Source organism: Diabrotica virgifera, chromosome 8 (genome assembly GCF_917563875.1).
Source record: "Diabrotica virgifera virgifera chromosome 8, PGI_DIABVI_V3a".
NCBI classification, from domain to species: Eukaryota; Metazoa; Arthropoda; class Insecta; order Coleoptera; family Chrysomelidae; genus Diabrotica; species Diabrotica virgifera.
This window is the reverse complement of record NC_065450.1, coordinates 24,799,087-24,826,495: the sequence shown is the minus strand read 5'-3', so window position 1 is coordinate 24,826,495 and position 27,409 is coordinate 24,799,087. Positions and strand designations below refer to the sequence as shown.

The following is a 27,409-nucleotide window of genomic DNA, read 5'->3' as shown; positions in this document are numbered from 1 at the left end:
CAGACTTGTCACTACTGGCACTCGCAAATTTATAAATATCCCCTCTACGTACGAGCTCACAGCGTATAAACAATAATAACATCAAATTTGGGCAAAAAAATAGAAAAAAATTTCAAGAATTTTTTTTTCGACGCCAAAATTTTTTATCGACAAAATCCTCGGTCAGACGATAGTCAATACTATGTAGATGATAACCATAATTTGTTTTTTGTTTCAGATCATTCAGACGTGAGAATTCATGTACACCGTTTGGGTACCTAAAAAAAACGGACCTACGCTTGAAGGAGTGCCACGACGGCCATTTTGAATACTTTGACTTAAAAATTTTTTTACAAATACTTGAATATACAATAAAGATGACGGTTTAATTTAATTTAATGTACGAGTCATATTTTGTTAGAAAAAAATCCGAAAAATTGGCCTGTTTTTTCCCTTGTAACAGTAGACTTAAGAGAAAATTCTGAGGATACAAGTATATTTTTATTGAGAAATATAAAAGAATAGCTAGATTGCAGGTCTATAAAACTATGTCCAGGATGAATGCCGGAGATTTTAAATTCACATATATTAGCTTACCTTCATTAGCGGGAATAGCAGCTCAAAAGGACAAACAGGTGTCTTAAATAACATAAAAATTATGGATTTAAAGAGTTTATTGTTTAATTTATACATAGCAGGTAATAAAGGCAGGTTTTGGGCAGTGGTTCTTACAGTAGTTTATAAGGATTTGGTATTTCAAATAAATAAGTTTTTGTTAATATTGATATCTTTGAATTAATGCTTATTTCCAATGATTTTTATGTAACGGTGTTTTAAACAAGCATTTTATTTAACCTACATTATTAAATTATATCAATAAAAATTTCGAGTTTTTCTAACTTTCTTATCGCTTACTTTTCGTTTAAAAGGATTAATGTCAAAATGAGCATTTAATAATTCATCAGCTTGGTTTTCTTGCTGAACTTCCTCTTTTGACTGTAATTCCTCAAGTGCATTTTGCGCTTCTTCTTCATTTTTGTAATTGATAAAGAATACGTCGGGATTTGCAGGCTTTGCTGTGGGACCAGGTTTTACAATAATTTTTTGCTCTTCTGGCTTTTTTACTAAAACATACACCACCGTCTTCTCCGGTGACTCCTGTTTAGGAGGAGTGATTTCGATAGGTCCAAGAGATGGAGCTGCAGGTGCTTTGATGTATACTACATTGACATGTTTCCTGGTTGGTTCGAAATATATTCTTGGCTTCACAACTGCTTCGTCTTCGGGAGCGGTGAAGAAGTATACGTTCTTGGTAATCAGTGGTTTTTCGCTTTGGCTTTCAATCACTTCATCATTACTTCCAAATGTATCATATATAGAACCTCCAGTTGTTTTACCTTGAATTTTGATTGGACTTATTTCCGGAACTAGCCGTGGGGAGCTTTGGAAAAGTGAACTGTCTTGTAAAAACAACCGACGCATGTCAAACGGCGCAGATGTGCTGGATACAGGACCTTCAGTTGAGTAGAAAGCATTATTATCTCCTGCTTGTTGGATATTTGAAATATCTGATCCAAAACGGGATAAAATTTCATTATTTGCTGGTGGTGCACTGGTTGTTGATGATCCAAAACCATCGAATAACAAATTGCTGTTAACATTTTGTCCATAACTTTGTAGGTTATTTGAAACATCAGACCCAAAACCAGATAGTAAACCATTATTTACGTTAAATGGTATGCTACTAGATTGTATTGCTTCATTTTGGAATGGAGCTGGTGTTGAAACAGATTGTCCATTTAGCTCAACAAATGAAGTTGGTGGTGCACTTGTGGTTGATTGAAACCCGTTGAACAACAAATTACCATTTATATTTTGTCCAGATAATAGGCCATTGTTTAGGTTAAATGGTATGTTTCCAGATTGTAAGCCTCCACTTTCAAGAGGAGCTGGAGTCGAAACAGACTCACTATTTAGTTCAACCAATGAAGTGGGTGGTGCACTCGTCGTAGATCCAAACCCGTTGAACAAATTACCATGTAGATTTTGTCCATAACTTAGTAGGTTTTGTCCATAACTTTGTAGATTTTGGCCATAACTTTGTAGGTTTTGTCCATAATTTTGTAGATTTTGTCCATATACTAGGCCACTGTTTAGATTAAATGGTGTGCTACTAGCCTGTAAGCCCTCATTTTCAAGTGGAGATGGCGTTGAAACTGATTCTTGGTTTAGTTCAATAAAAGAAGTTGGCGGGGAACTTGTCGTTGATCCAAAATCAGACCTAATATCGGATGATAATCTATTATTTATCGATTGAAAGTTATCTGCTAAATAGGGCGCAGGAGTTGAAGATGGTTGTCCATTTATTTCCACAAATGGAGTTGGAGGTGCAGCGGTAGTTGATCCGAAGCCTCGGAACCAATGGTTGGGTAAGCTTCTAAAATAGGTCTGCAACGGACGAGACGCCGCCCTGACTGTGAGTATGAATCCAAGAAGCTGAAAAATATTTTTTTTAGTAAAAAAAATTAATTTGTTTTACATATATGTTAACAAAGACAAGACGTTTACCATAAATATATTATAGGCCTGGATCCCGCGTACCAAAAAAAGTTGATTAATAGCAAGCTGAAAATTTGTTAATAGCTTAACGGTGTCTAGTCGGACAAACTTTGATGTATAGGAACACTGGAACAGGGGAAGATTTAATTGTGGAACAGGTTAAAAATTTGGAACATCAGATTACGAAAACGTTCCACGTATTTTGTCGGACAGAACTTCCAATTGATTTGTTACCATTTCATTAAACTCCCGTACAAAAATCAAACTGATTATTATCACCAACTGCGCATTTTAATCCAACACGAAGAACATCTCAAATGACAGGCATTATATTGGTGATAAATAGCAGTCTGATTTTTGCATGAGAGTAACGAAATGGTAACAAATCAATTGGAAGTTCTGTCCGACAAAATACATGGAACGTTTTCGTAATCTGACATTCGAAATTTTTAACCTGTGCCACAATTAAAACTTCCAGTGTTCCCATACATCAAAGTTTGTCCGACTAGACACAGTTAAGCTGTTAAACATTTTTCAGCTTACTATTAAGGTACTAGTACACTTTAAAAGATCAAAAATAAGCATTTTTTCAAGATTTTTTTTCTCAGAACCTTTGTTAAAAATGAACATAAAACTTTTTACATATTAATATATGTTACTCTTATAGAATACAAAAAATAATTTTTTTTTCATTTATGCACGTACACTAATATTGTAGAGGGCGCCAAAGTCGAGGCCTCGAAAAAAGTAATTCTGATGGCGGACAGTTAATCTCAGGATTAGGATCTCTGAAACATAAAAATCGTACGGCATTTGAAAAAGGAACGTTTTTTACGTAACAATTTACCACCGTTAGTGAAAAATTCCGAAAAAAAATATTACGGAAATTTGAAAAAATTTTGTGAAAAAATCGCCCGTTTTTCTTCAGTTTTTCATGGTTAAAAAATATTTATTTTTTCGTTTTTGGTCAAATTGTGGTAAATTGTCACGTAAGAAACCTTCCTTTTTCAAATGCAGTACGATTTTTTTGTTTCAGTTATCCCAATCCTGAGATTAACTATCCGCCATCATTTTAGGGAGCCTCGAATCTTGCGCCCTCTACAATATTAGTGCACGTGCAAAAATGAAAAAAGATATATTTTTTGTACTCTCTAAGAGTTAGATATTAATATGTAAAACGTTTTATGTTCATTTTTAATAAAGGTCCTAAAAAAAAATTTCTTGAAAAAAATTATTATTATTTTCTAAATTTATTATCTTCTAAAGTGAACTAGTACCGTAATCAACTTTTTTTTTGGTAGGCGGGATCCAGACCTGTTAGGCTATTCAATCAGTTTTTCCGTTTAATACGAAAAACACAATTTTATGGAAAAAAAAAACAATAAATGCTGTATAAAAGGTATATTTAAAAAACCCTCAAAAGGGCCACATCAATTCACATAACTAGTTTTCGACTGGTTTACCAGTCATCATCAGTGCTTACGTGCAATGTACATGTTAGCCACCAAAATGCTATTTTACAAAAATATGTGGGTCAAAGCCCATTTCAAGTAGTCCGTTAAGGAAACATAAGTATAAAAAGCTTTTATGGCTTAAAATCTACTTTATTATTTAGTAAAGTCTTCCTGAACATCAATTATACTTGTTCTAACGCGATTATAATTTATAAATGCAAAATATGCTACCACAGCTGTTGGGACCTCATCATCTGATGAAACATGCTTTCCAAGCAAGAATTTTTTTAGGTATTAAAACAGATGAAAGTCAGCAGGGATTAAATCTGGTGAATACGGTGGATGCTCCAACAATTCGAACTTTATTCATGGATTTTAGCCATTGTCAAAATGAGTTAATGTGCTACGAAATGAATCAAAGATATAATTGTCTTTTAAACTGCCTCGTATAAAATTGCAAAATCCTATATTGCATCAACGAGAACATCGAGAAATGTCTTAAAGTGAAACAATATAAATTAAAGAATAAATGAAAAATTTGTTTCCTTTTGTAAATATGGACGGCTGTGTATGTATATTTGAAATTATTTTCAAAATGTGGTTCTATCTATGCTCCGAATTTTACTCGTTATAAAGTATTCTAACTTTCGAGATTTGATGGTGGTCATCAGTACCTCCCGGTTCTTCTTCATTCTTCTGAAGACTTTCTCATTTGTGTCTCGGTCAATCCGAGATTTTAAGTATTCTCCATTAATTTTAAGTATCCAATTTTATGCACATATTTTCGTTCAAGGTCCACGATTCATCACCATAAAAAAGGACAGAGAAGACGTAGCATCGCAGCATTCTTACTTTTATGCAAAGAGAGAGGTGGCTGTTTTATGCCAAGAGAGAGGAGTAGATACTAAAATAGCGCACTGGTAGGGAAGTACGTATAAACAGCATGATTACCACTTCCAGTACTAATTCCGCACCTCAGACCAAAACTGTGTTAAGTCAAAAATTTCAGTTTTCTACTTTTTTACCTCACTGGCCTTAAAATTTTCCGCTCTATTCAATGGTGTTTCTTATTCGCTGTTTCGACTGAAATTGGCCAAAATAGCCTTGTATGAACAGTATTAAGTCCACACTTCGCTTAGAGCAAAACAGTATCTTCTGTACTGTATACGTTTCCCAGGGCAAAACCATATTATGTCCAACAAAAAGTATTATGTCCCACATAATGCAATTCAGGCAAAGCATTAAGTCCACAATCTTTTAAAATTTGTCAAGTTTGTGCCTCAGAGAGCACAAATTCACCGACAATTTTGGAATAATGAGACTGAGACAACCATAGATCCAAAAAGACAGTTTTTATGTTCTTATCTTGAAAAAAAAAACGTGTATCAAAAGAAAAAGAGAACGAACCGGTGCTCAAGTAACCGGTACTCTAGATATTTCTCAATCTATTGATAAATGTTCAAGAATTGAACATTTGCAAGAAATTGAAAAAATGCAAACAAGAGGAGTTTTAGAATGTGACAAAAGAGGAAAGCAGCCATCTAAAATACAGCAAAGAATGAGGTAAAGGATAGGATTCATAAGCTTATAATGGCCTATCCATATCCATATGAATAATCACATTATAGTCGAAGAAGGACGGCGAACAAATATTTAGGAGGCCTCTAAAATAATTCTACAATATTTAGGATGCTTAAGGAAGAATGATATTTAAAAAACATTGCTTCGGACGAAGTAGACAAAGAATGGCTTTACAATCACATTTTTAATACAGAATTTAATTTATCATTAGCTGTTCCTTCAAAAGAAACTTGTGATAAATGTGATGAATTTCTAATCAATCTAAGACAGTCAATGTTTGAAGCTGAGTGAGAAACATTACAAGTGATGGTACAAATTGAAACAAATAGACAAGGAGATGTCCATCAATAGCCCTCGACAAAAAGTTTTAATGATAAATTTACAAAAATTTCCTCCTTGCCCAAAGCTTACTGATCCTCAAAGTTTTTACAGTCTAAAACTCTGGTGGTTTAGGTTTAATTATATAATTTATGATTCAACGGAAAAGCAGGCGAACTGTCTAATGTGGGATGAATCAATTTACGGTTGAGGTGGAAACGAAATGGCCTCATGCTTGGTCCAATACATTCATTCATTACCTCAAAGCACAACTTCTTTTGTTATTTGGACCAATAATTGCTTATCCCAAAACCGGAACTTACAAATGATTATGTGCCACTTTTATCTACTTTCGAGATATCCACATAATATAAAAGAACCCGTGTTGAGCTGCCCCCCCCCCCCACTTGCAAAAATTAAAAAACTAATAGTCCTGATTTATGAGCTATTTATGAGCTCTCATATTCCGCAAACTAAAAATTTTGAGCTCGTTCCACTGAGCAGGAATTTAATACTTTAGTGGAGGGGGCTGAGTCAGCCCCCCCACTACTTAAAAATAGGAATATTGAATCGGTTTTTGCGACATAATTACGAGCTATTTATGAGCTCTTGAAATTATGTAGTTTCGATTTTTGAGCTCATCCCCTTCACCCCCAAACAACCCTTTAATTGATTTAACTTAAGAGAAAAATGCTGAGAAAACTTAAAATATATCGTATTGCGGATTTAATTCCTATAGCGTATATACTCTAAGAATAAACTATTAAATCACGTGCATTTCGATTATTGAGCTACAACCCCTTCGCAAGAAAACCACCCTATCTTCCCGGCTTAAGAGAAAGTTGTACTTAAAATGCATTAAATTAATTATTTGGCGACTACATTCATTTAATAATTTGTAAGCTTTCAAATTACGCGCATCTAAATCAGTAAATTGCAATTTATTTTATATAGTACAGTCACTGAAAGTAAAAAATCAACGATTATCTTCAATTTCGGTGAACCTTCATCGATTTTTACGAAAATTGGTCAGTGGTTAGGGGATACCTCAAGAAACAAAGGTGACATGGTACCACCTTGCGCCTTTACCCTGAGGATGGATACTGGGGGTGGATACCCTGGGGGTGAAAAATTATTTTATAAAAAAATAACTGCACAAATCTATAAAAGAACAAATTATAAGCAAAATTTATTATATAAAGTTATTAAAATAAGTCAATACTTATTAAGTTATTAAAGATCAAAAATTTTAATTATTCGTGAAAAAAATGCATGTTTTGAAGCGGTTTTTCGTAAATCACTGAAAAACTGTAAGTTTTTACAAAAAAGTTATTAGTAGTTTTATTCGTATAGCTTATATTCTAAGAATAAACTCTTAAATCACGCGCCTTTCGATTATTGAGCTGCAACCCCTTCGCAAGAAAACCATACCATATTCCCGGCTTAAGAGAGAGTTGTACTTAAAATAATTTAAATTAATTATTTGTCGACTAGATATCGTTTAATAATTTATGAGCTCGCAAAATATACGCATCTCAATTATTGAATTGCCATTTTTTTTCTATAGTGCAGTCACTGAAGGTAAAAATCAACTATGACCTTCGATTTCGGTAAATCGGCATTCATTTTCACGAAAATTTGAATAAAAAAATTGAATGAAATTGCTCATTTTTGATAGGTATTTCTAAGTACTTTGAAAAGTATTTAGTACCTAAGTGTTATAAAATGCATATCTTTCCCGTTATTTAAGTTTGGATCCTTAGATTTGAAAAGTCGCAGAAAAAATTATACATTTAATTACCAATAACTTACTTTAAATTAACATTAAAGGGTTTTTCAAGTAATCAATTTATTATATTTTTTATTAGCTTCAATTTTAGTGATGAACACTTTTTTGTAAAAACTTACAGTTTTTGAGTTATTTATGAAAAATCGCTTTAAAGCATGCATTTTCTTTCACAAAAATTAAAATATTTGATCTTTAATAACTCAAAAAGTATTGATATATTTTAATCACATTATATAACAAATTTTGCTTACAATTGGTCCCTCTCTCGATTTGTGGGGTTATTTTTAATAAAGTAATTTTCCCCCCGAGAAGGGGTGACATATACCCCAGGTTAAAACCCCAAGTTGTTATTGTTAATTCGTGAAAATGAATGGAGATTTACCGAAATCGAAGGTCATAGTTGATTTTTACCTTCAGTGACTGCACTATAGAAAGAAAATGGCAATTCAATAATTGAGATGCGTATGTTTTGCAAGCTCATAAATTATTAAACGATATGTAGTCGCCAAATAATGAATTTAAATTATTTTAAGTACAACTTTCTCTTAAGCCGGGAATATGGGATGGTTTTCTTGCGAAGGGGTTGTAGCTCTATAATCGAAAGGCGCGTGATTTAAGAGTTTATTCTTAGAATATAAGCTATACGAATTAAACTACTATTAACTTTTTTGTAAAAACTTACAGTTTTTCAGTGATTTACGAAAACCGCTTCATAACATGAATTTTTTTCACGAATAATTAAAATCTTTGATCTTTAATAACTCAAAAAGTATTGACTTATTTTATTAACTTTAAATAATAAATTGTGTTTTTAATTTGTTCTGTTATTGATTTGTGCAGTTATTTTTAATAAAATAATTTTCACCCCCGAGAGGGGGCGGTATCCACCCTCAGGGTAAAGGCGCAAGGTGGTACCATGTCACCTTTGTTTCTTGACGTATCCTCTAACCACTGACCAATTTTCGTGAAAATCGATTAAGGTTCACCGAAATTGAAGGTAATCGTTGATTTTTACCTTCAGTGACTGCACTATACAAAATAAATTGAAATTTACTGATCTAAATGCGCGTAATTTAGTCCTGTCGCCAGGGGGGGTACAACGGCCTTCTTAATTCAGATGGACTTACCCAAGTTTTTTTTATGTATTTTGGCCCGTAGAACACGAATTTTTTGGGTAACAGTTGATCCGGATGTCGATAAGATTGTTATAAACAAAGAAGTTGAGGAATTACATAACAGCGATTTCTCGCAAAACAAAACAATTTTTTGTATTTTTTGGGTCATTCTAACCAAAAAATGTTCCTACAAGTTTTTTCGTAGGATGCATAGTTTTCGAGATAAACGCGGTTGAACTTTCAAAAAATCGAAAAATTGCAATTTTTGAACCCGAATAACCTTTGAATAAAAAATAAAATAGCAATTCTGCTTACTACCTTTAAAAGTTTAAGTCAAATTTTATCTGTTTTGAATATTTGCATTGCGAAAAATTTATTTTTTGATTGTTAAAAAAAGCTATAAACACATAGTGTTTCCCGTGCCTAATACATGCGTTTTAATGCATGCTACGTAGAAATAGCCCCGCTTGCACTTTTACCTCCTCTACCTACTCATTCGATTTTAAATGAGAAATCATTGAAAACATCACTCAAGCACTAGGTGTTTATAGCTTTGTTTTAACAATAAAATAATAAATTTTTAGCAATACAAATAACTAAAACCGATATAATTTGACTTGAACTTTCAAATGCGGTAAGCAGAATTGCTATTTTATTTTTTAATCATAAGTTATTCGGGTTCAAAAATTGCAATTTTTCGATTTTTTGAAAGTTCAACCGCGTTTATCTCGAAAACTATGCATCCTACGAAAAAATTTGTAGGAACATTTTTTGATTAGAATGGCCCAAAAAATACAAAAAAATGTTTTCTTTTGCAAGAAATAGCTGTTATGTGATTCCTCAACTTCTTGGTTTATAACAATCTTATCGACATCCGGATCAACTGTTACCCAAAAAATTCGTGTTCTACAGGTCAAAATACATAAAAAAACTTGGGTAAGTCCATCTGAATACAGGAGGCCGTTGTACCCCCCCTGGCGACAGGACTAATTTGGAAGCTTATAAATAATTCAATGATATGTAGTCGCCAAATAATTAGTTTAATGCATTTTAAGTACAACTTTCTCTTAAGCCGGGAAGATAGGGTGGTTTTCTTGCGAAGGGGTTGTAGCTCAATAATCGAAATGCACGTGATTTAATAGTTTATTCTTAGAGTATATAAGTTATAGGAATTATATCCGCAATACTATATATTTTAGGTTTGCTCAGCATTTTTCTCTTAAGTTAAATCAATTAAAGGGTTGTTTGGGGGTGAAGGGGATGAGCTCAAAAATCGAAACTATATAATTTCAAGAGCTCATAAATAGCTCGTAATTCTGCCGCAAAAACCGATTCAATATCCTACCTATTTTTAAGTGGTGGGGGGGGGGCTGAGTCAGTCCCCCCACTAAAGTATCAAATTCCTGCTCAGTGGAACGAGCTCAAAATTTTTAGTTTGCGGAATATGAGAGCTCATAAATAGCTCATAAATAAGGGCTATTTGTTTTTTGATTTTTGCAAGTGGGGGGGGGGGGGGCAGCTCAACACGGGTTATAAAAGAAGGTCATACGCACATATAGGTGGAGAGTATACATTCAGTTATAGAACGAGAGGCTAAAAAATGCCTTATTTTTCAAATTATTAGCTACTCCATAGGATTGGTTACAGTTGGCTAAAATTTTCGGAAAAAACAAATATTTCAAAGTGTATGAAATGACAATTTCTAATCTTAAAGGCTTTAATAAACAGCAATTCTTACGATTCGCCGTTTCAAAATAAAAATAAAACTGAGAATAATGAAAAAAAAAAATTAATTTCACAAACAGTATGTATGTAATTCAGAATTCAGACAAGAAAATCCTGGGATTCTGTACTTTAAAACAGACTTTGATTTGGAACTTAGACTTAACAGAAGATTTGGTTGAAGAAATCATCAATCTGTAGAAAATTCTCATTCTCTGATTTCGTTGAGAGATATCTTAAATCCGATAAGTACTAAAAAATTCAATGATCTTCTACTAAAGCGGGTTCCAGCGAGAATTCACGATTTTTTAGTGCACAAAGACACAATTCGAATTACTGATATAGCGGCAGTAGCCCTGCATTTGTCTTTAATTATTTTTTATGTACTTACTTCAAAAAGTTATTGTTAATTTTTTTAGTTAATAAAAGTACAGTTGCGTTACAACCATTTCTGTTTTTTAATTCGACTTTTTATTTTTAAGTAGTTTTTTTAGTACTCGTATTAATGGTTTTGTTACAAATACGTCTGTATAATATTTTTAGTTGTTTATATCCAAACATTTCCTTAATTTTGTAAAATAGGTACCTATGATATTTTTCGTAATAGAGCTCCGTCTTTGCCATAGGATAGGTAGCAAAATAAATATTAAGTCACAGTCAAAAATCTATTTTTCAAAACGAAAATGTGTTAAGTCCATTTTTTCCAAAAACAGTAATTTTCAAAAAAATTTCTTTTTAGTGGTAAAAAGAAGAATGAGCATTATTCACATTTATATGAATTTGCTAAATAAAATTTAACGTATTAAATGAAAAATGTTACAAAACACTAAAAATAATTTTTTTCTACGACCGTTTAATAATATACTCATTATTCACTATTTTTGAATAGATAATAACATCCATTACTTTACCCGTGAGTAATAATTCATTACTCACGGGCTGAAGTTACTCGCGGGTCATTACTCACGGGTTGAAGTTAGATTCAAGTGGTGCATGGCACTTTTAATATACCTATTAGCAAATAAAATTACTGAGGGCCGGTTGTTCGAACGCTAATCAACAATGATCTTTATCAAATATTTAATTACTGTCACAACTGTCAATCTCAACTTTGATTGGGTAACTGAAAACATAATTATTGATTAGAATTATGAAATAAGTTAATCAATTATGTTAATAATTGTTATGTTAATTGATTCACTGCTCTCATAATTATAATCAATTATGTTTTCAGTAAAGTTGACATTGACAGTTGTGACAGTAATTAAATATTTGATAGTGATCATTGTTGATTAGCGTTCGAACAACCGGCCCTTAAACTGGTTTATTTAATAAAATAATCATTTTAATTTATATGAACAATTACATTTGAAAAATGTTTAAAGGATTTTTAACTTTAACAATGGGTTAGTATATTTTTTACGTTTAAATTTCAACATTTGACATTTTAAGATTGATGTTATTAAAAGGTAAACAATAAAAAATCGGTATTAATTTCGTAAAAGGACTTACGGATATGAAATTCATATCAATGAATTCTGTTTTACTTACTGTTCATTGTACAATAGATTTTAATTGAGAGCACACGTTCTTTTTCATGTAATTGCCTTAAAATATGTCTTATTTTTAAAAACCACCGCCATTCCGTGACATAATGACAACTGTTTGATTGTTTTATAAGCCCAATGAGTGTAATTCTAACAGTGTTGCCATAGTTATATAAAATATAGTTTTCTTATAAAAAATAAAATATTTCGTTTTAAATAATGTTAGTAGTTGATAATTATATTTTTCTACTAATCTAAATAAAAAAAGGTCGTAGAAAAAGTATAGTATTCTACTTGCATGTAATGGCTATTACTCACTCTGATGAATTACGACACTCGCCAACGGCTCGTGTCGCAAACTTCATCATCGTGAGTAATAGCCATTATTACATGCTCGTTGAATAATATACCATTATTTTCGCTCTCCTGTAAAATTTACATTTTGTGACTTAATACACTTTTGTTCTGAGGTACGGAATTGATGTTAATTATTATTAAATAATAATACATTTTATTATTACGGAATCCATATGGAAAAAACAGATCGACTTCTTAAATAAGCTGATAGCATCAAAACTTAATACTTGTTTAAATTCTGGTTTGGTTAAATTAAACACTTTATATTCATTATTTAAATGAACTAATCTTGTGCCAGGTGTTAATATTGCTACCTTAACCTAAAAAATTGCGCAATTAATTTATGATTTTAGGAGGTATTGCTACTATTTTCTCTATATGTACGAAATTGTTTGATAACTCTCTTGTTTTTTACTAAAACTCATAAAATATATTGGTTTTTCATCTCATCAAAAAACACATCAAAACGAATTACCAAAATTTGTAGTAAAATTTTTGATTTATATTAAAATTTATTAGAAACATAATAATTTATGGCTAGATTATGAATTTTACACTAGATTTGGCTATTTCAATAAATAATATCAAAATAGTAATAAATTATGTGTAAACTTTTATTAAAAGAAGGAACTATTAATTAAAAGGATATATCCATGTTCTGTTAATGTGTTAGCTTAAAGATGCTTGGATATGAATGTGGATGTACAGGTTTGTTACGTTGATTTCGAAAAAGCTTTTGACAAAGTAAGACATGAAAAATTAATCCATATTCTAAACACAAAAAAATATAGATAAAAGGGACGTACGAATAATAGCAAACCTTTACTGGAACCAAAGAGCACAAATTGTAATAGATAACGAACCCAGTCCAGAAATTGAAATCAGGAGTTAGGCAGGGATGTATTATGTCTCCATTACTATTTAATACAAAAGAAGCATTACTATCTCAAAGTGAAGGAATAATAATTAACGGAAAATCTATTAACAACATTACATAAGATATTAAGATAACACCGTGATTATGGCAAGCTCTGCTGAACAGCTCCAATTACTGCTAAATAAAACTAACGATTTCTGTTAAAAAATATGGACTAAAACTGAATATAAAAAAGGCAAATACATAATAATAACAAAGACAAAATTATACAAATAAACATACACTTGGGAAATATACCGATAGAAAGGGTTAATAAATACAAATACCTAGGAACCTCGATTTCAGACAATAATGATCAAACCAAAGAAATAACGGGGAGAATAGAAATAGGAAGAGGCGCGTTTGTAAAAATAACGTTTTTCTGTAACAAAGACGTGCTACGTGTTTTTGGTACTGCAATATGGACATTGAAGGAAGAACTGGAAGCAAGACTCAAGAGTCCATAAAGAAGACTAGATCTGCAGAAAAGGATGGCGCATGGTAAGATGATTTATATATTTTATTATTATTTTTTACTTGAGGGTAAGATCAATTTTAACACTATTGACATCACAGAGAATATGGACGAAGCATGGGCAAAAATAAGAAAACCATATGACTAGTAGCCCAAAAGAAGCAATTGGAGAAAGAACAATTGAGCGACAGAAATCAAAAACCATGATTCACAAAGGAAGTAAAAAATTTAGAAAAAAAAATAGGGTGATGCATACTTCAGATATATTAACAATAGGACCCCAGAAGAGTATCAAATATATAAATCAGAAAGAATTAGAACAACTAACACAATCAAAGATCTAAAACCAATATATTGGGAAAAATTCTCAAATGACATGGAACATGATTTACGAGGAGGTCAAAAAGGTATGGAACATGTTGAGAAACAGGAAGAAGCCGATTACCGACGAATTTCAAATTAACACAATAAAACCAAAAGAATGGGTAACACGTCGTTTTGACAATGCGAACATCTATACAAAGACGATAACGATATTAATGAAGTACAAATAAATGACCTACAAAACATTTTCCAAGAAGAAACAGAGAATGACAACATCACCCAAGAAGAAGTATACAAAGTGATCAAAAGATTAAAAAATGGAAAGTCACCAGGTCCGTACAACACAACAAATGAATTAATTAAATACGGGGGACAAAAGTAATACAAGAGATAACAACATGGCTTTATTTCGTCAATAATTATTATTTGCGATAAATCTTTGTGTCAATATTTTGAACCATCCAGTACCTAAGCTGTCATCGATGCAATGGAAACACGCAAATAATCCGTCACAAAAGAAGTCTAAAGTTCAACCTTCTGCAGACAAGGTAATGTTAACATTTTTTTTCGACCATAAGGGCCCTTGCTTGTAGAGATTACAAAACCTAGAGTGTAATGTCAATGTAAACCTCTATAATGAAACTTCAAGTTCCATCAAACAATAAAACAAAAACATCCAGGGAAACTCAAGTGGTTTCATTCTCCTTCAGGCAATGCTCGGCCTCATGTTGCCAAATAGTCGGAGAGATAGAAGCGGATTTTGTGCGTGATAAGTAATATGGAAAAACTATACGGAGATATGTTGAATTACTTAGTTGTGTACATGACTTTTCTAACCGCCGGAAAACAGAGTGGGGGGCGAGGGTAGTTATGAGGGGTCAAAGTAGCGGTTTTTATTATTTTTTTTGTGACGCTCATGATCGATATAGTGCACCAAAATTTGGGAATAAGTAGGTCATGACGTAACTAAGTAAAATCTCCAGGGGTGGAACGCTGCGTGGCCTACAAAGGGGTAGAGTAGGGGTGAATATAAAAAATATAAGGGGCTTTTTGCGACGTTCGTGATTGAGGTAGTGCACCAAAATTTGGGAATAACTAGACCATGACATAACTAAGTAAAATCCCCAGAGACGGAAACCAGAGTGAGGAACGAGGATAGTTATAAGGGGTCAAAGTCGCGGTTTTTATTATTTTTTTGTGATGCTCATGATCGAGACAGCGCACCAAAATTTGGTAATAAGTAGGTCATGACGTAAATAAGTAAAATCCCCAGGAGCGGAACGCTGCGTGGCCAACAAAGGGGTGGGTCCAGGGGTGAATATAAAAAATATAAGGGATTTTTTGTGAAGTTCGTGATCGAGATAGTGAACCAAAAGTTGGGAGTAAGTAGATCATAAAGTAACTAAGCAAAATCTCCAGGGGCGGAAACCAGAGTTAGGAATGAGGGTAGTTTTAATGGATCAAAGTCGCAGATTGTATTATTTTTTGTGACGCAGCACAACATTTGTCCCCCACGCAGCGTTCCGCCCCTGGAGATTTTACTTAGTAATGTCATGATCTACTTATTCCCAAATTTTGATGCACTATCTCGATCACGAACGGCAAAAAAGCCCCTTATATTTTTATACTCAACCCTGCCTACCACCTCTTTGTACCCCAAACAGCGTTCCGCCCCTGGAGATTTTACTTAGTTACGTCATGACCTACTTACTCCCAAATTCTGGTGCACTATATCCATCATGAGCGTCACAAAAAAAAAATAATAAAAACTGCGACATTTACCCCTTAAAACTACCCTCATCCGCCACTCTGGTTTTCGCCTCTGAAGATTTTACTTAGTTATGTCATGGTCTACTTATTCCCAAAAGCCCCTTATATTTTTTATATTCACCTCTGCCCCACCCATTTCTCGACCACGCAGCGTTGCGCCCCTAGAGATTTTACTTAGTTACGTCATGACCTACTTATTCCCAAATTTTGGTGCACTATATCGATCATGAGCGCCACAAAAAAATAATAAAAACCGCGACTTTGACCCCTTATAACTACCCTCGTCCCCCACTCTGGTTTCCGGCCGTTGGGGAAAGTCATGTACACAACTAATTCAACATATCCCCGTATAGTTTTTCCATATTACTTATCACGCACAAAATCCGCTTCTATCTCTCCGACTTAAAGCAGTGATAGAAAATCTAAAACGAAAGAAATAGAGGATATTAAAGCATCCACCTTTTAGTCCCGATTTATTTCCTTTTGATTTTTACATCTGGGCCATTGAAAATAGCGTTAAAAGCTAATCGTTGTCAGTCGGACGAAGAAGTACAAAATTTTGTAAAAGAATTCTTCGAGTAACAGTCAAAGTTTAAGCAGAGTCATCGGTTGGTGAGTTAACAGAATGTGTGCCTTAATTGCAGTGGTAATTATTTGTAGGTAATGAAGAACAAGAACAAGTTGCAATCAGACCAGTAGTTACGTACGCAGCTGAGACAATGTGCCTCACGGACAAAGATGAAGAAAACTAATTAAGAATATTCGAAAGAAAAATCGTCAGACGGATTATGGGCCCGATAAGAATGGAAAACATAGAAATGAGCAGAAGAATGAACCATGAACTAAGAGGCATACTAAAAGGAGAAGATATAGTTAGATTTATTAAAGCGCAGAGGCTGAGATGGCTGGGACACATAGAGAGAAGGAAAAACGACCTACTGATTAAGAAGATCACCAGATGAAAACCAGAAACTGAAAGACCAAGGGAAAGACCCAAAGAGAGATGGAAGGATCAGATCATGAGAGATATCAAAATTCTGGAAGTGAGAAACGAGAAGAGGGCACAAGAGGTAGAGGACGACTACGAAGAAAATGGATGGATGATGTGGAAGAAGACCTAAAGATTCTTGGGGTCAGAAGATAGAGGGAAGTTGCCAGGAATCGACAGGAGTGGCGACTTCTTTGCGAGCAGGACAAGGTCCACAACGGATTGTTGAGCCACTTATAATGATGATGAGAAACTGGAGGGAACTTTGCACATATCGAAATGAGTCAAAGAAAATTGTAACGAAAAAAAGTCATATAACAAACTTTGACAACACACAAGTGGAGTGATTCACCGCAATAAGCGAATCAGAGAGCTCTAAGTAAGAGTGGCAAACATTCCATCTGAAATGAAAAGCCCTGATGGTGATGAATTATTTGTAGATATATTTTCCAATAATTATTTAGGTAATGGACCAAATATGTCTTTCAATTGAAGAAGCTTCGTAGCTAAACATATTTGTTTGGTGTTCTTAGATGACGACCTTTTACCTGGAGTGTCAAATCAGATCTTCTTCAAAAATCTCATAAATTTAAAATAAGAAAAGAGGATTCACTGACACGGAAATCACCTTTAGTAGGGGAGAGTCGGCTAATTGTTCGCGTCGGGTAATTGTGCGCATCAATGTTTCTAATCACCTATTTAATAAAATTGCAAAACCTATATTGTCGGGCCATCTAGTAGCAACTGCCATATCTATCCGACACAAACGAACGTCGGTAGATACTTTACCGGTTGGCAGTTATCGTTTACATGTTTTCACTTGGTATGATATTGTTTGTGTGTCTGAGAAAATAAGCGATAACTTTTTTTCTTGACCGAAATATAGTTTAAATAGTACTTATATCCTTTATTTATTTACCATTTTAAACACTGATATAGTAAGTCTTGCTCGATTCTTTTTTGTTTTTGTCAAATTTTGTATTATGTGGAGAAGTGTAACGTCGTCTAATGGTGCGCATTGCGCACCATTAGCCGGCAAGGTATATAAAGGTATTTTTTACGTTTTGTGACTGTGCCATACAACGTAAACAAGCGTTAAACAACCGTCAAAGTAGAGAAAGTGGAAAAGAGAAAACCACGAAATTGAAAAAAGGTACAAAAAGGAAAATGTTTGAACACAATAGCTCCGAAGTTATTTCAGAAAGTGAACTGTGCCATGATGATGAGTTGGACGATCTCGTGTCAGATCAAAATGACTTCTGTGTATTGCGGTAATGGTAGCAAAAAAGACGAGGTATGGTGCAAGTGTTCGATATATTGTCAATGGTCTTATGCCATGTGTATAGGGCTTTTCATCGATTGTCATTTGTTTCGAGCTTCTGTCATGTGTCATCTAATATGAATATATCTACGTCATACGTCTTTGGTTTGTATCATTCGTATATACCAATAACGCATGACGTAGATATATTAATATTATGTGACACATGACAGAAGCTCGAAACAAGTGACTGTGAATGAAAAGCCCTATAGGACGTGATAGTTCAGAAGGATATATTTGTGACTTCTGCAATATTTAAATTTTTTTTAAAATATCTTTAACTTGGTTTCTTATTGTTTTCCATATATTTGTTTGCCCTTTAATATTTATGTTCAATAGCTACATTTTCGAAGGTCATTTATAAGTTCTATTATTGCGCACAGTTATCCGACATATGCGCACCATTAGCCGAATGGGTCGGGTAATTGTGCGCATTACACTTATTAGAAATTTCGCCTCTCACTTTTCTACTGTTCAACCATTCATTAAATGAAGTCCCTACCAATATACCTAAGCCTTTGAAGTATATCTTCAAAAAATTTGGAAACTGAAATGTTTTAAGTTTGTGAAATATCCTGAATTAACCTTAGGTGCGCACCAATAGCCAATTCTCCCCTACCCTTTCAGACTAAGACACTGGTGTCTGACACCGGTGTCCGCCACCGGCAGCAAAGCATTGTTTTAAATGAACTACTACAGACGAGCGACTTTGAGTGTCTGGCTGATACCTACTGGCTCAACAATGCTTTGCTTCAATTGAACACCGGTGGCGGATACCGGTGTCAGACACCAGTGTCTAAGTCTGAAAGGGTACTTATGTATTATGCAACTTTATATTTACTGTCCGTAATAATGTTTATTCTTAAGATTCATGTGTATTTTAAATATATAAACCGTTAACCATTTCATATTATTCCATATAAATTATAGTGAAATACTATAATAAACATACGAATAAATTAATTGAAATCGACTTCTAAAATTATTAATTCAAATTTATTTATTTGTAGTATTAGGAATTTATAGTCAAGGACGTTTGAATGTCATACAAGTATCTCACATGTTTATCGAAATTATATCATCCTTAAAAAGAATGTTAATGGGATCTAGATTTCCGTACCGGCTTTTTTTGAGAAATATACATAAATAGAAATTCTACCTGAAACTCGTAATTTATTACCTTTAATATGTTTATTCAGAATGTTAAAAGTTCTGTTTTTTTTAGAAAAAAATTACTGCGATAAAACGAAAAAAGACATAACTCTGCATGGCGGTACAGGGGGGTCAATAGTAGTGTAAATTTAAAATCACGACTGGATTCCGCCGTTGCGTTAGTCACCATGTTGGTTTTAAAGGAGAACCGTTTTTGCTCAATCTCTCCGTCATTTTCAATTTTTTTAGAGAAATGTCACGGACTTAAATTGTTGAAAAGGCGATTTCATACAATTTCTTTTTTGTAAATTTTTTCGTGCGGTCCATATTTTCTGAATTAAAAGGGAAAATACTGACATTCAAATTATTGACTTATCTAGTTTATTATTAATTTGAGATTGCAGCTTGTCCACACGCAAAAGACTGCTCCATTTTGATTTGGAAGATGTGTACCCCAAAAAGCCTGTTACTGATAACGTCAGCGCCTAGGATTCGTTAATAGATTGTGTCTCGTTAGGCTTGTAATAGGCGTAGGGCCTTAATATTGATTTTAGCAAAAAAATGACGTTAAAGATCAAAAGTGTATAATATATAATTTCCCCCGTTTTTTTCTCTGTTTTATGTGGTACAGTTATTAAAAAACGAAATGATTAAATTAATTTTATACTTAGTTCTTACTTTTGCAGTTAAATCGGATTTCTCTGCATGAAAAAATTTGCAAAGGAACATTTATAGTAAATTGCAAAAATTTACTTAACGTTAATAGCTTGTGTCTCGTTAGTCTTGTCATAGGCGTAGGAACCTAAATATTGATTTTAGCAAAAAAAAAATGAAGATACAGATCAAAAGTGTATAAAATATATTTCCCCCCATTTTTCTTTATGTTTTATGACGTAAAGTTAATAATAAACGATGTGATATAATAACTATTAAACTTAGTTACTATATTTCCACTTAAAGTAGAAAATATCCGAAAATCGTGAAAAAACTTGCAAAGAAGAAATTATAGTAAATTGCAGAAATTTAAGTTCATACCATTTTGCCGAAAAGTTGAAAATAGACGAGATATTGAACAAAAACAAGATAAAACCAATCCCCAAAATTTTACTCCCGCGCTTTTACTACTAACGTTCAACTTTAAATATTGCTTTTAGGGAAAAAAATAAAAGAGGTTTAAATTGTAAAAAATATAGTTTTTTTCATTTTTACGTATACCTCGGTACAAGAATCTTCTATTCTGGTTTAGAGAATACAAGATAACGATAAATAATAGAACCCTAAGAGAACAAATAATCGAAAACATCGTTGATAGAAAATGTCAAAAAAAACTTAAACTAAAAACTGCACGAGAAATAAATGGCAAGAGAATGAAAGGCAGAAACAACTAGAACAACACCGAACAGAAAAGTCTCTGTAAAATAAAGTAAGATATATAGATATCTGAACAGACGCAATAGTCAGAAATAAATAATAAGGACAATCACAGACTGTTCGAATATGAAAAACAACAGTATATTGTAACAAATAAACACAAATACAAGAAAGATTAGAAAAAAACATTTTTAGGAATCTATATAAAACCAGCCATGAGACATTTGCAGATGAAGAATATGTATAACAGGCATGCAGAGGAAGACGCACCTACCTATCTGGAGTTGGTAGATGTAGTAAAGCAACTAAAACTAAATAAATCTCCAGAGCCAGAATACATTCAGAACGAACGATCATAAACGTAGGAGAGAAGTTGCACAAACAAATAGTCAAAAAACGATGAAAACGTGCCTGAAGAATGAAAAAACGTGAATGGTGAACATATTACACTGGTTTTTAAGAAGGGGGATTTAACTAAGTGCAACAACTATAATAGAGCTATTATTATGTTACTAAATACAACGTATAAAATCCTGACCACAATCATAAGAAACCGACTAAATTTTTGCATAAAAAATCTAGAAAAGGTAGATCAAAGATATAATGCAGTACACGTACCTACTGATGAAGACCATCGAAAAAAGCTACGAACATGACATAAATGATAGAAAAATGGATACAAGAAAGACCAACAACTAGAAAGACCTAACTAAAGTTGCTAAAGTTCGAAAATTGAAAAAGTGAAAATCAGGAACACGTGACGAGTAATTCCCGTCCCAGTTTTTGGTTGGCAGTTACTATCAATAAACTTATCTCAGCTTTTACTAACATAGTTGTATTAGTCTATACCCTGTTTTTAAACCACGAGGAATAAACTCAAAATACAGATTTACATCCAATAATGTCACTAGAAAAATCACCAAATTCTTACATCTTCTTTTTTTAGTTGATGATCTCAGCCTTCGACGGTAATCCATAAATATGTATTATATTATTATAGATACTATTATTATACGTATTATATGTCGCTAAATAGTTATAAAAACAACTGCTTTTTATATAAACGCATACTAAAAATCTAAAAATTAAAGCAATAACGCAGAAAACACAAAAAAATCGCCGATATAACTTAATTAACCTATGAAATGCTAATAGTGTCAAAATTTCATAAATGTTAATAGTGTCAAAGTTTCATAACAGTGAAGTAAAAGTGCCTGAGGTTGGTCAGTTCTAAACAAGCATGAAAGCTCATTTGAAAACAGGGTGAACTCAAATAAAATTAGAATACATATTGTAATGTAGTCAGGTTACACGTAGGTACAGGTTGGAATAAATTTTATATCAAAGTTTATAGCCCGATCAAGGAACACAAAACTTTACGAAAACCTCCAAAAAAATAAAGGAAAGATGAAAATTTGGGAATAGGTAGTTGAAATTGTCTTTTAATATACAGGGTGTCCCAGAATAATTTAGCCACGCTATATCTCTTAAACGAATAGAGATTTTCGAATGGGACAAAAACTGATATATTCTACTTGTAATACACTTTAATATGGCGTAGAAAAAAATCATCCCCTAAATATTCATCCCTTAGTTACAACCCCTAACTTTAATTTTTTTAATAGCACCCTGTACATTTTTTAATAATTTTGAGTGTGGTATTTTATCGTCTATTTAACACATTTTTTGAAAATAAAATCGGTTCGTAAATAACGAAGAAACTATCAGTTTATTTTTGTTAATTGTGTGTCCCAGACTAATTTATCCAGGCTATATTTCTTAAACGAATAGAGATTTTCGAATGAGACAAAAACTGATCTATTCCATTTGTAATACGTAGAAAAAATTCATCCAATAAATATTCATCCCTAACTTACAGGGTGCTATTTAAAAAAAAATAAAGTTAGGGGTTGTAACTAATGGATGAATATTTAGGGGATAATTTTTTTCTACGCCATATTAAAGTGTATTACAAATGTAATAGATCAGTTTTTGTCCCATTCGAAAATCTCTATTCGTTTAAGAAATATAGCCTGGATAAATTAGTCTGGGACACATAATTAACAAAACTAAACTGATATTTTCTTGGTTATTTACGAACATATTTTATTTTCAAAAATGTGTTGAATAGACGATAGAAGACCACATCCAAAACTATAAAAAAATATACAGGGTGCTATTAAAAAAATTAAAGTTAGGGGTTGTAACTAAGGGATGAATATTTAGGGGATGATTTTTTTTACGCCATATTAAAGTGTATTACAAGTAGAATAGACCACTTTTTGTCTCTATTCGTTTAAGAGATATAGCGTGGCTAAATTAGTCTAGGACACCCTGTACAAGAAAAAGTTTACAATTTTAAATCCCTCCATTTTATAAAAATGGAGGGGAATACCCCCTTCTCGGGGGTGAAAATATACATTCTAAATAAGTCCGGAATTGGATAAAATAACTAATTTTAAGTAACTTTTGCTCTATAGTTTTTTCACTAAGTCAATACTTTTCGAGTTATTTGCGAGTGGATATGCTCATTTTTAACAAAGAAAAACATGGTTTTGGATGGTTTTTCGCAAATAACTCACAAAGTAAGTATGTTATCGAAAAAAGTATTCTTAGCAAAAACATAGCTTATAAAAAAGTGAAACAAATGGTGTACGCTTGAAGTCTGTTGACCCAGTAGAAGCAGAGTTGTAGCTAATGAGGAGTAGGTTCTTCTTCGTCAAATTTCAAACCGAATATTTCGACGTCAAATACCCAAAAACGGAGCACTTTTCAGAGAAAACTAATAATAACTTTTTTAAAGTTTTTAAAAAAAGGTTTATTTTTGTTTTTTAAAAGAACTTCTAACATTAAAAGTAAGTGAGTTATGCTCAAAATATTGTTGGTACCTTTCATTTTTTGGTAAAAAAATCGCGAAAATCACCCCCTAATTAGCATCCCAAATAAATTTAATCGTTACCGCTTTACACTTTACTTTCTTATGTATTCTTTATATGATCTGTAAGTTTCATCGCTTCAAAGTGCTTCTTTTTGAAAAGGCTGTAGTTAAAATGGCTTGAATAAGTCACTAATCACGAGTGTGTGCAAATTTTAAACAGTCAGCTTAACCAATTTTTGTCTACTAGGAAAACAAAAAAATCCAAAATAATCAGAAAAGCAAGACGTACATTTTATTACTCTTTGAGATTTTTGGTGTTACTAATAAATTTTAAGTCATTTTGAAACAAAAAAAAATTTTTTCAAAATAAAAAAAAATTTAAAGGCAAAGGAATAAAATTGAATAAAATGGAATTTTTATTTTAAAAATTGTTTATTTTAAAACCAATTTTTTTCAAAACTGAACAGTTTGATTTAACGAAACTTATAGATCTTTATAAAGAATACATAAGCAAAGTAACTTTTGAAGCGATAACGATTAATTTTATTTGGGATGCTAATTAGGGGGTGATTTTCGCGATTCTTTTTACCAAAATATAAAAGGGAGCAAGAATATTTTGAGCGTTACTTTTAATGTTAGAAGTTTTGTTAAAAAACAAAAATAAACCTTTTTTTAAACACTTTAAAAAAGTTGAAATGAGTTTTCTCCGGAAAATGCTCCGTTTTATGGTTATTTCACTTTGACATATTCAATTTGGAATTGGACGAATAAGAACCTACTTTCATTAGCTGCAACTCCGCTTCAACTGGGTATACAGACTTCATGCGTACACCATGCTTTTTACTTTTCTATAAGCTATATTTTTATTAAGAATATTTTTTTCGATAAAATACTTTTGAGTTATTTGCGAAAAACCGTCGAAAAATATATTTTTTGTAGTTAAAAAAAATATATTCACTCGCAAATAACTCGAAAAGTATTGACTTGAAAAAACTCTATAAAACAAAAGTTGCTTATAATTAGTCATTTTATCTAATTCCGGACTTATTTTGATTGTATATTTTTTGACCCCCGAGAAAAAAACTGGGAATTCAACCGCGATGTACACCAAATCTTCGTGGACTTCAAACAAGCTTACGATTCTGTTAGCAGAAAAGCATTGTGGGAGACTATGGTAGAAATGGGAGTACCTGGAAAACTGGTACGATTAGCAAAGGTGAGCACGGAGAACGCTTCCGCACGAATCAGAGTTGGCAGCAATACGTCGGAGGAATTCCTCATTGACACAGGACTTAGACAAGGAGATCCTCTCGCCCCCCTGCTGTTTAACTTCGCACTGGAACATGCAGTAAGGAAAGCTCAGCCACAACTGACAAACGGATTTGCCGCCCAAGGATCAAAAATACTATTAGCCTTTGCGGATGACGTGGACACAATTGCACAATCCACCAGAAATGCAAAAGAAGTTTTCACCCTATTCGAGAACGGAGCCAAGGAAGTTGGTCTTAAGGTCAACGAGGACAAGACCAAGTACATGGTGGTTACGAAGAACCCAAGACCAAGGGTTAGACAAAACGTAACAATTAATGAATACAATTTTAAAGTCGTCAAAGAATTTAAGTACTTGGGAGCGATCATAACATCTGAAAATAACTATGAAAAGGACGTGGCAGCCAGGATTATTGCAGGAAACAGGGCATATTACTCGTTAAGGACCCTACTTAAATCAAAAATACTCTCAAGACCAGCAAAAATAAGAGTATATAAGACAATAATTCGTCCCACAATAACGTACGGAAGCGAAACCTGGACTCTGAATCAGCGGGAAACAACAAAATTACTGGTACTTGAAAGAAAGATACTGCGGACTATCTATGGGCCTTGCAGAGAAGAGACAACAGGAGAATGGAGAAGAAGACACAATGATGAACTCCAGACAATATACGGAGATGAAAACATAGTACGCTACATTAAATCAAACAGAATACGATGGGCGGGTCACGTACTAAGATCAAGTGACGAAAGACTTCTAAACGCCACATTCTGGGAAAGGCCCGATGGAAAAAGGTCAGTTGGTCGCCCAAGAAAGAGATGGAAGGATGCAGTAGCCAGCGATCTACGCAAAATGGGAGTACAGCAATTGGAAATAGCTGCTCGGGACCGACAACAATGGAGGGAAATAGTAAACGCGGCCAAGACTCACATAGAGTTGTAGAGCCAAATGATGATGATGATGAGAAGGGGTATTCCTCTCCATTTTTGTAAAATGAAGGGATGTAGAATTGTAAACTTTTTATTATGTATAATAATAGACCATTTCAACTACCTATTCCCAAATTTTCATCCTTCCTTTATTTTTTTTTGGGTCAGATTGTTCTTTGATCGGGCTATTAAGTGAAAACGAAGAGATATGTTTAAGAAAATATCAAATTTATATAAGGGGACCTTTGTTTAAATAATTAAAAATACTATTTTAACTTTTGCGGTAATTCATGTTTTTATGAAGGTTTCTACGTTTTTTTTGCAAAAAAAATACAAAAGAAGCAAAAGTGAAAAGCCTCCATTTAGGTAAGACTTACCAAATTAAATCGAACCCTTTATTTATTTCAATAATTCTATCTAAAGCTTGAAAAAAAAAATAAGTAGAAGGGTCGATAAATGAATTCAAGCAATTTTAAATATTAATATTGACAAAAAACTAATTATGAATTTTTAAAGTTAAAAAAGCTATCTCGGTAAAAAATGGTCCTTGAAAACCTTTTTTTTTCTTTTAAATGTGTGAAAATTATGAGAAATGCGAATATCGAAATGGTATTTTAAAATTTTTAATCCTCGTGACATTATTAAAAACACAACTTATAAACAAATTACAACAATTTTCAAACTTCATTTTGGAGGGGGCTTTAATTAAAATTTTGATTTTTTAGTGCATTTATTAAAAACATATCTAAACACAAAAAAAATGAGACCTTATAAAAGTGTATACTTTGTCGGCAATAATCGCGTTTTTGCAAAATTTTTTTTGCTTTATATTGGTAATATAACGCAAATAAGTCTCAAATGAAATCTTGTTCCTTTAACTTTAACAGAAAAATTCGTAAAAATTATTAAAATTAATAAAAAAAATATAAAAAATTCATAAAAATATGAATTACCGCAGCAGTTACAAAAGTAAATTTTGCGCAATAAACTACCCATTTTTAATTATTTAATGATACCCTTATGTAAATTAGACATTTTCTTGAAACTATCTTTTGTTTTCACCTAAACTTTGATATAAAATATGTTCCAACTTTTGCGGAAGTATATTTTGATTTCATTTTATTTTATTAGGCTGTATACATAACACTATAAAGTAAAAAAACCCTAGACTTTGCTAAAGATCACTGAATTACTAAAGAAAAAAAGGTACTTACCAATAACAGTCTCATTTTCAAGAAATTATAAGCATCTAAAGACTGCAGGTATTTTAATTTGATATATTCTCCCCTCTTATTTAGAACATCCTGATTGCAAGGACATACAAAAATCAAGTTAGAGATCAATATAGATACCGACAGGTTATAAATAAATATGTGCTTTTTAATAGTTTTAATATTATAAGTAAGTAAACCCGAGCCAGAGACCCGGTATGCTCGTTCAAATGTTTCATTTAACGAATACATGGAAATTTATCCTATGATGTTAACGTATTCTTGATTGATATTATTGAGTTTTTTCACACCTGGTGTTTAATTCTGTGATATTTTTGTTAATAACGAATTAGTCAGTAGTTATATTAATACCAGTCCAT

General features: G+C 32.6%; 1 protein-coding gene across 1 annotated transcript; it reads right to left on the bottom strand.

The window, feature by feature from the left end:
* Window positions 1–635: 635 nt before the first annotated feature.
* On the bottom strand, window positions 636–27,200 carry LOC126890690 (uncharacterized). The gene is made up of 2 exons (XM_050659837.1): window positions 27,033–27,200; window positions 636–2,475 (listed from the first exon to the last, which is right to left on the bottom strand). Exons 1-2 carry the CDS (start codon window positions 27,045–27,047, stop codon window positions 853–855), a joined length of 1,638 nt encoding a protein of 545 aa, XP_050515794.1. The 5' UTR covers window positions 27,048–27,200; the 3' UTR covers window positions 636–852.
* Window positions 27,201–27,409: the final 209 nt, after the last annotated feature.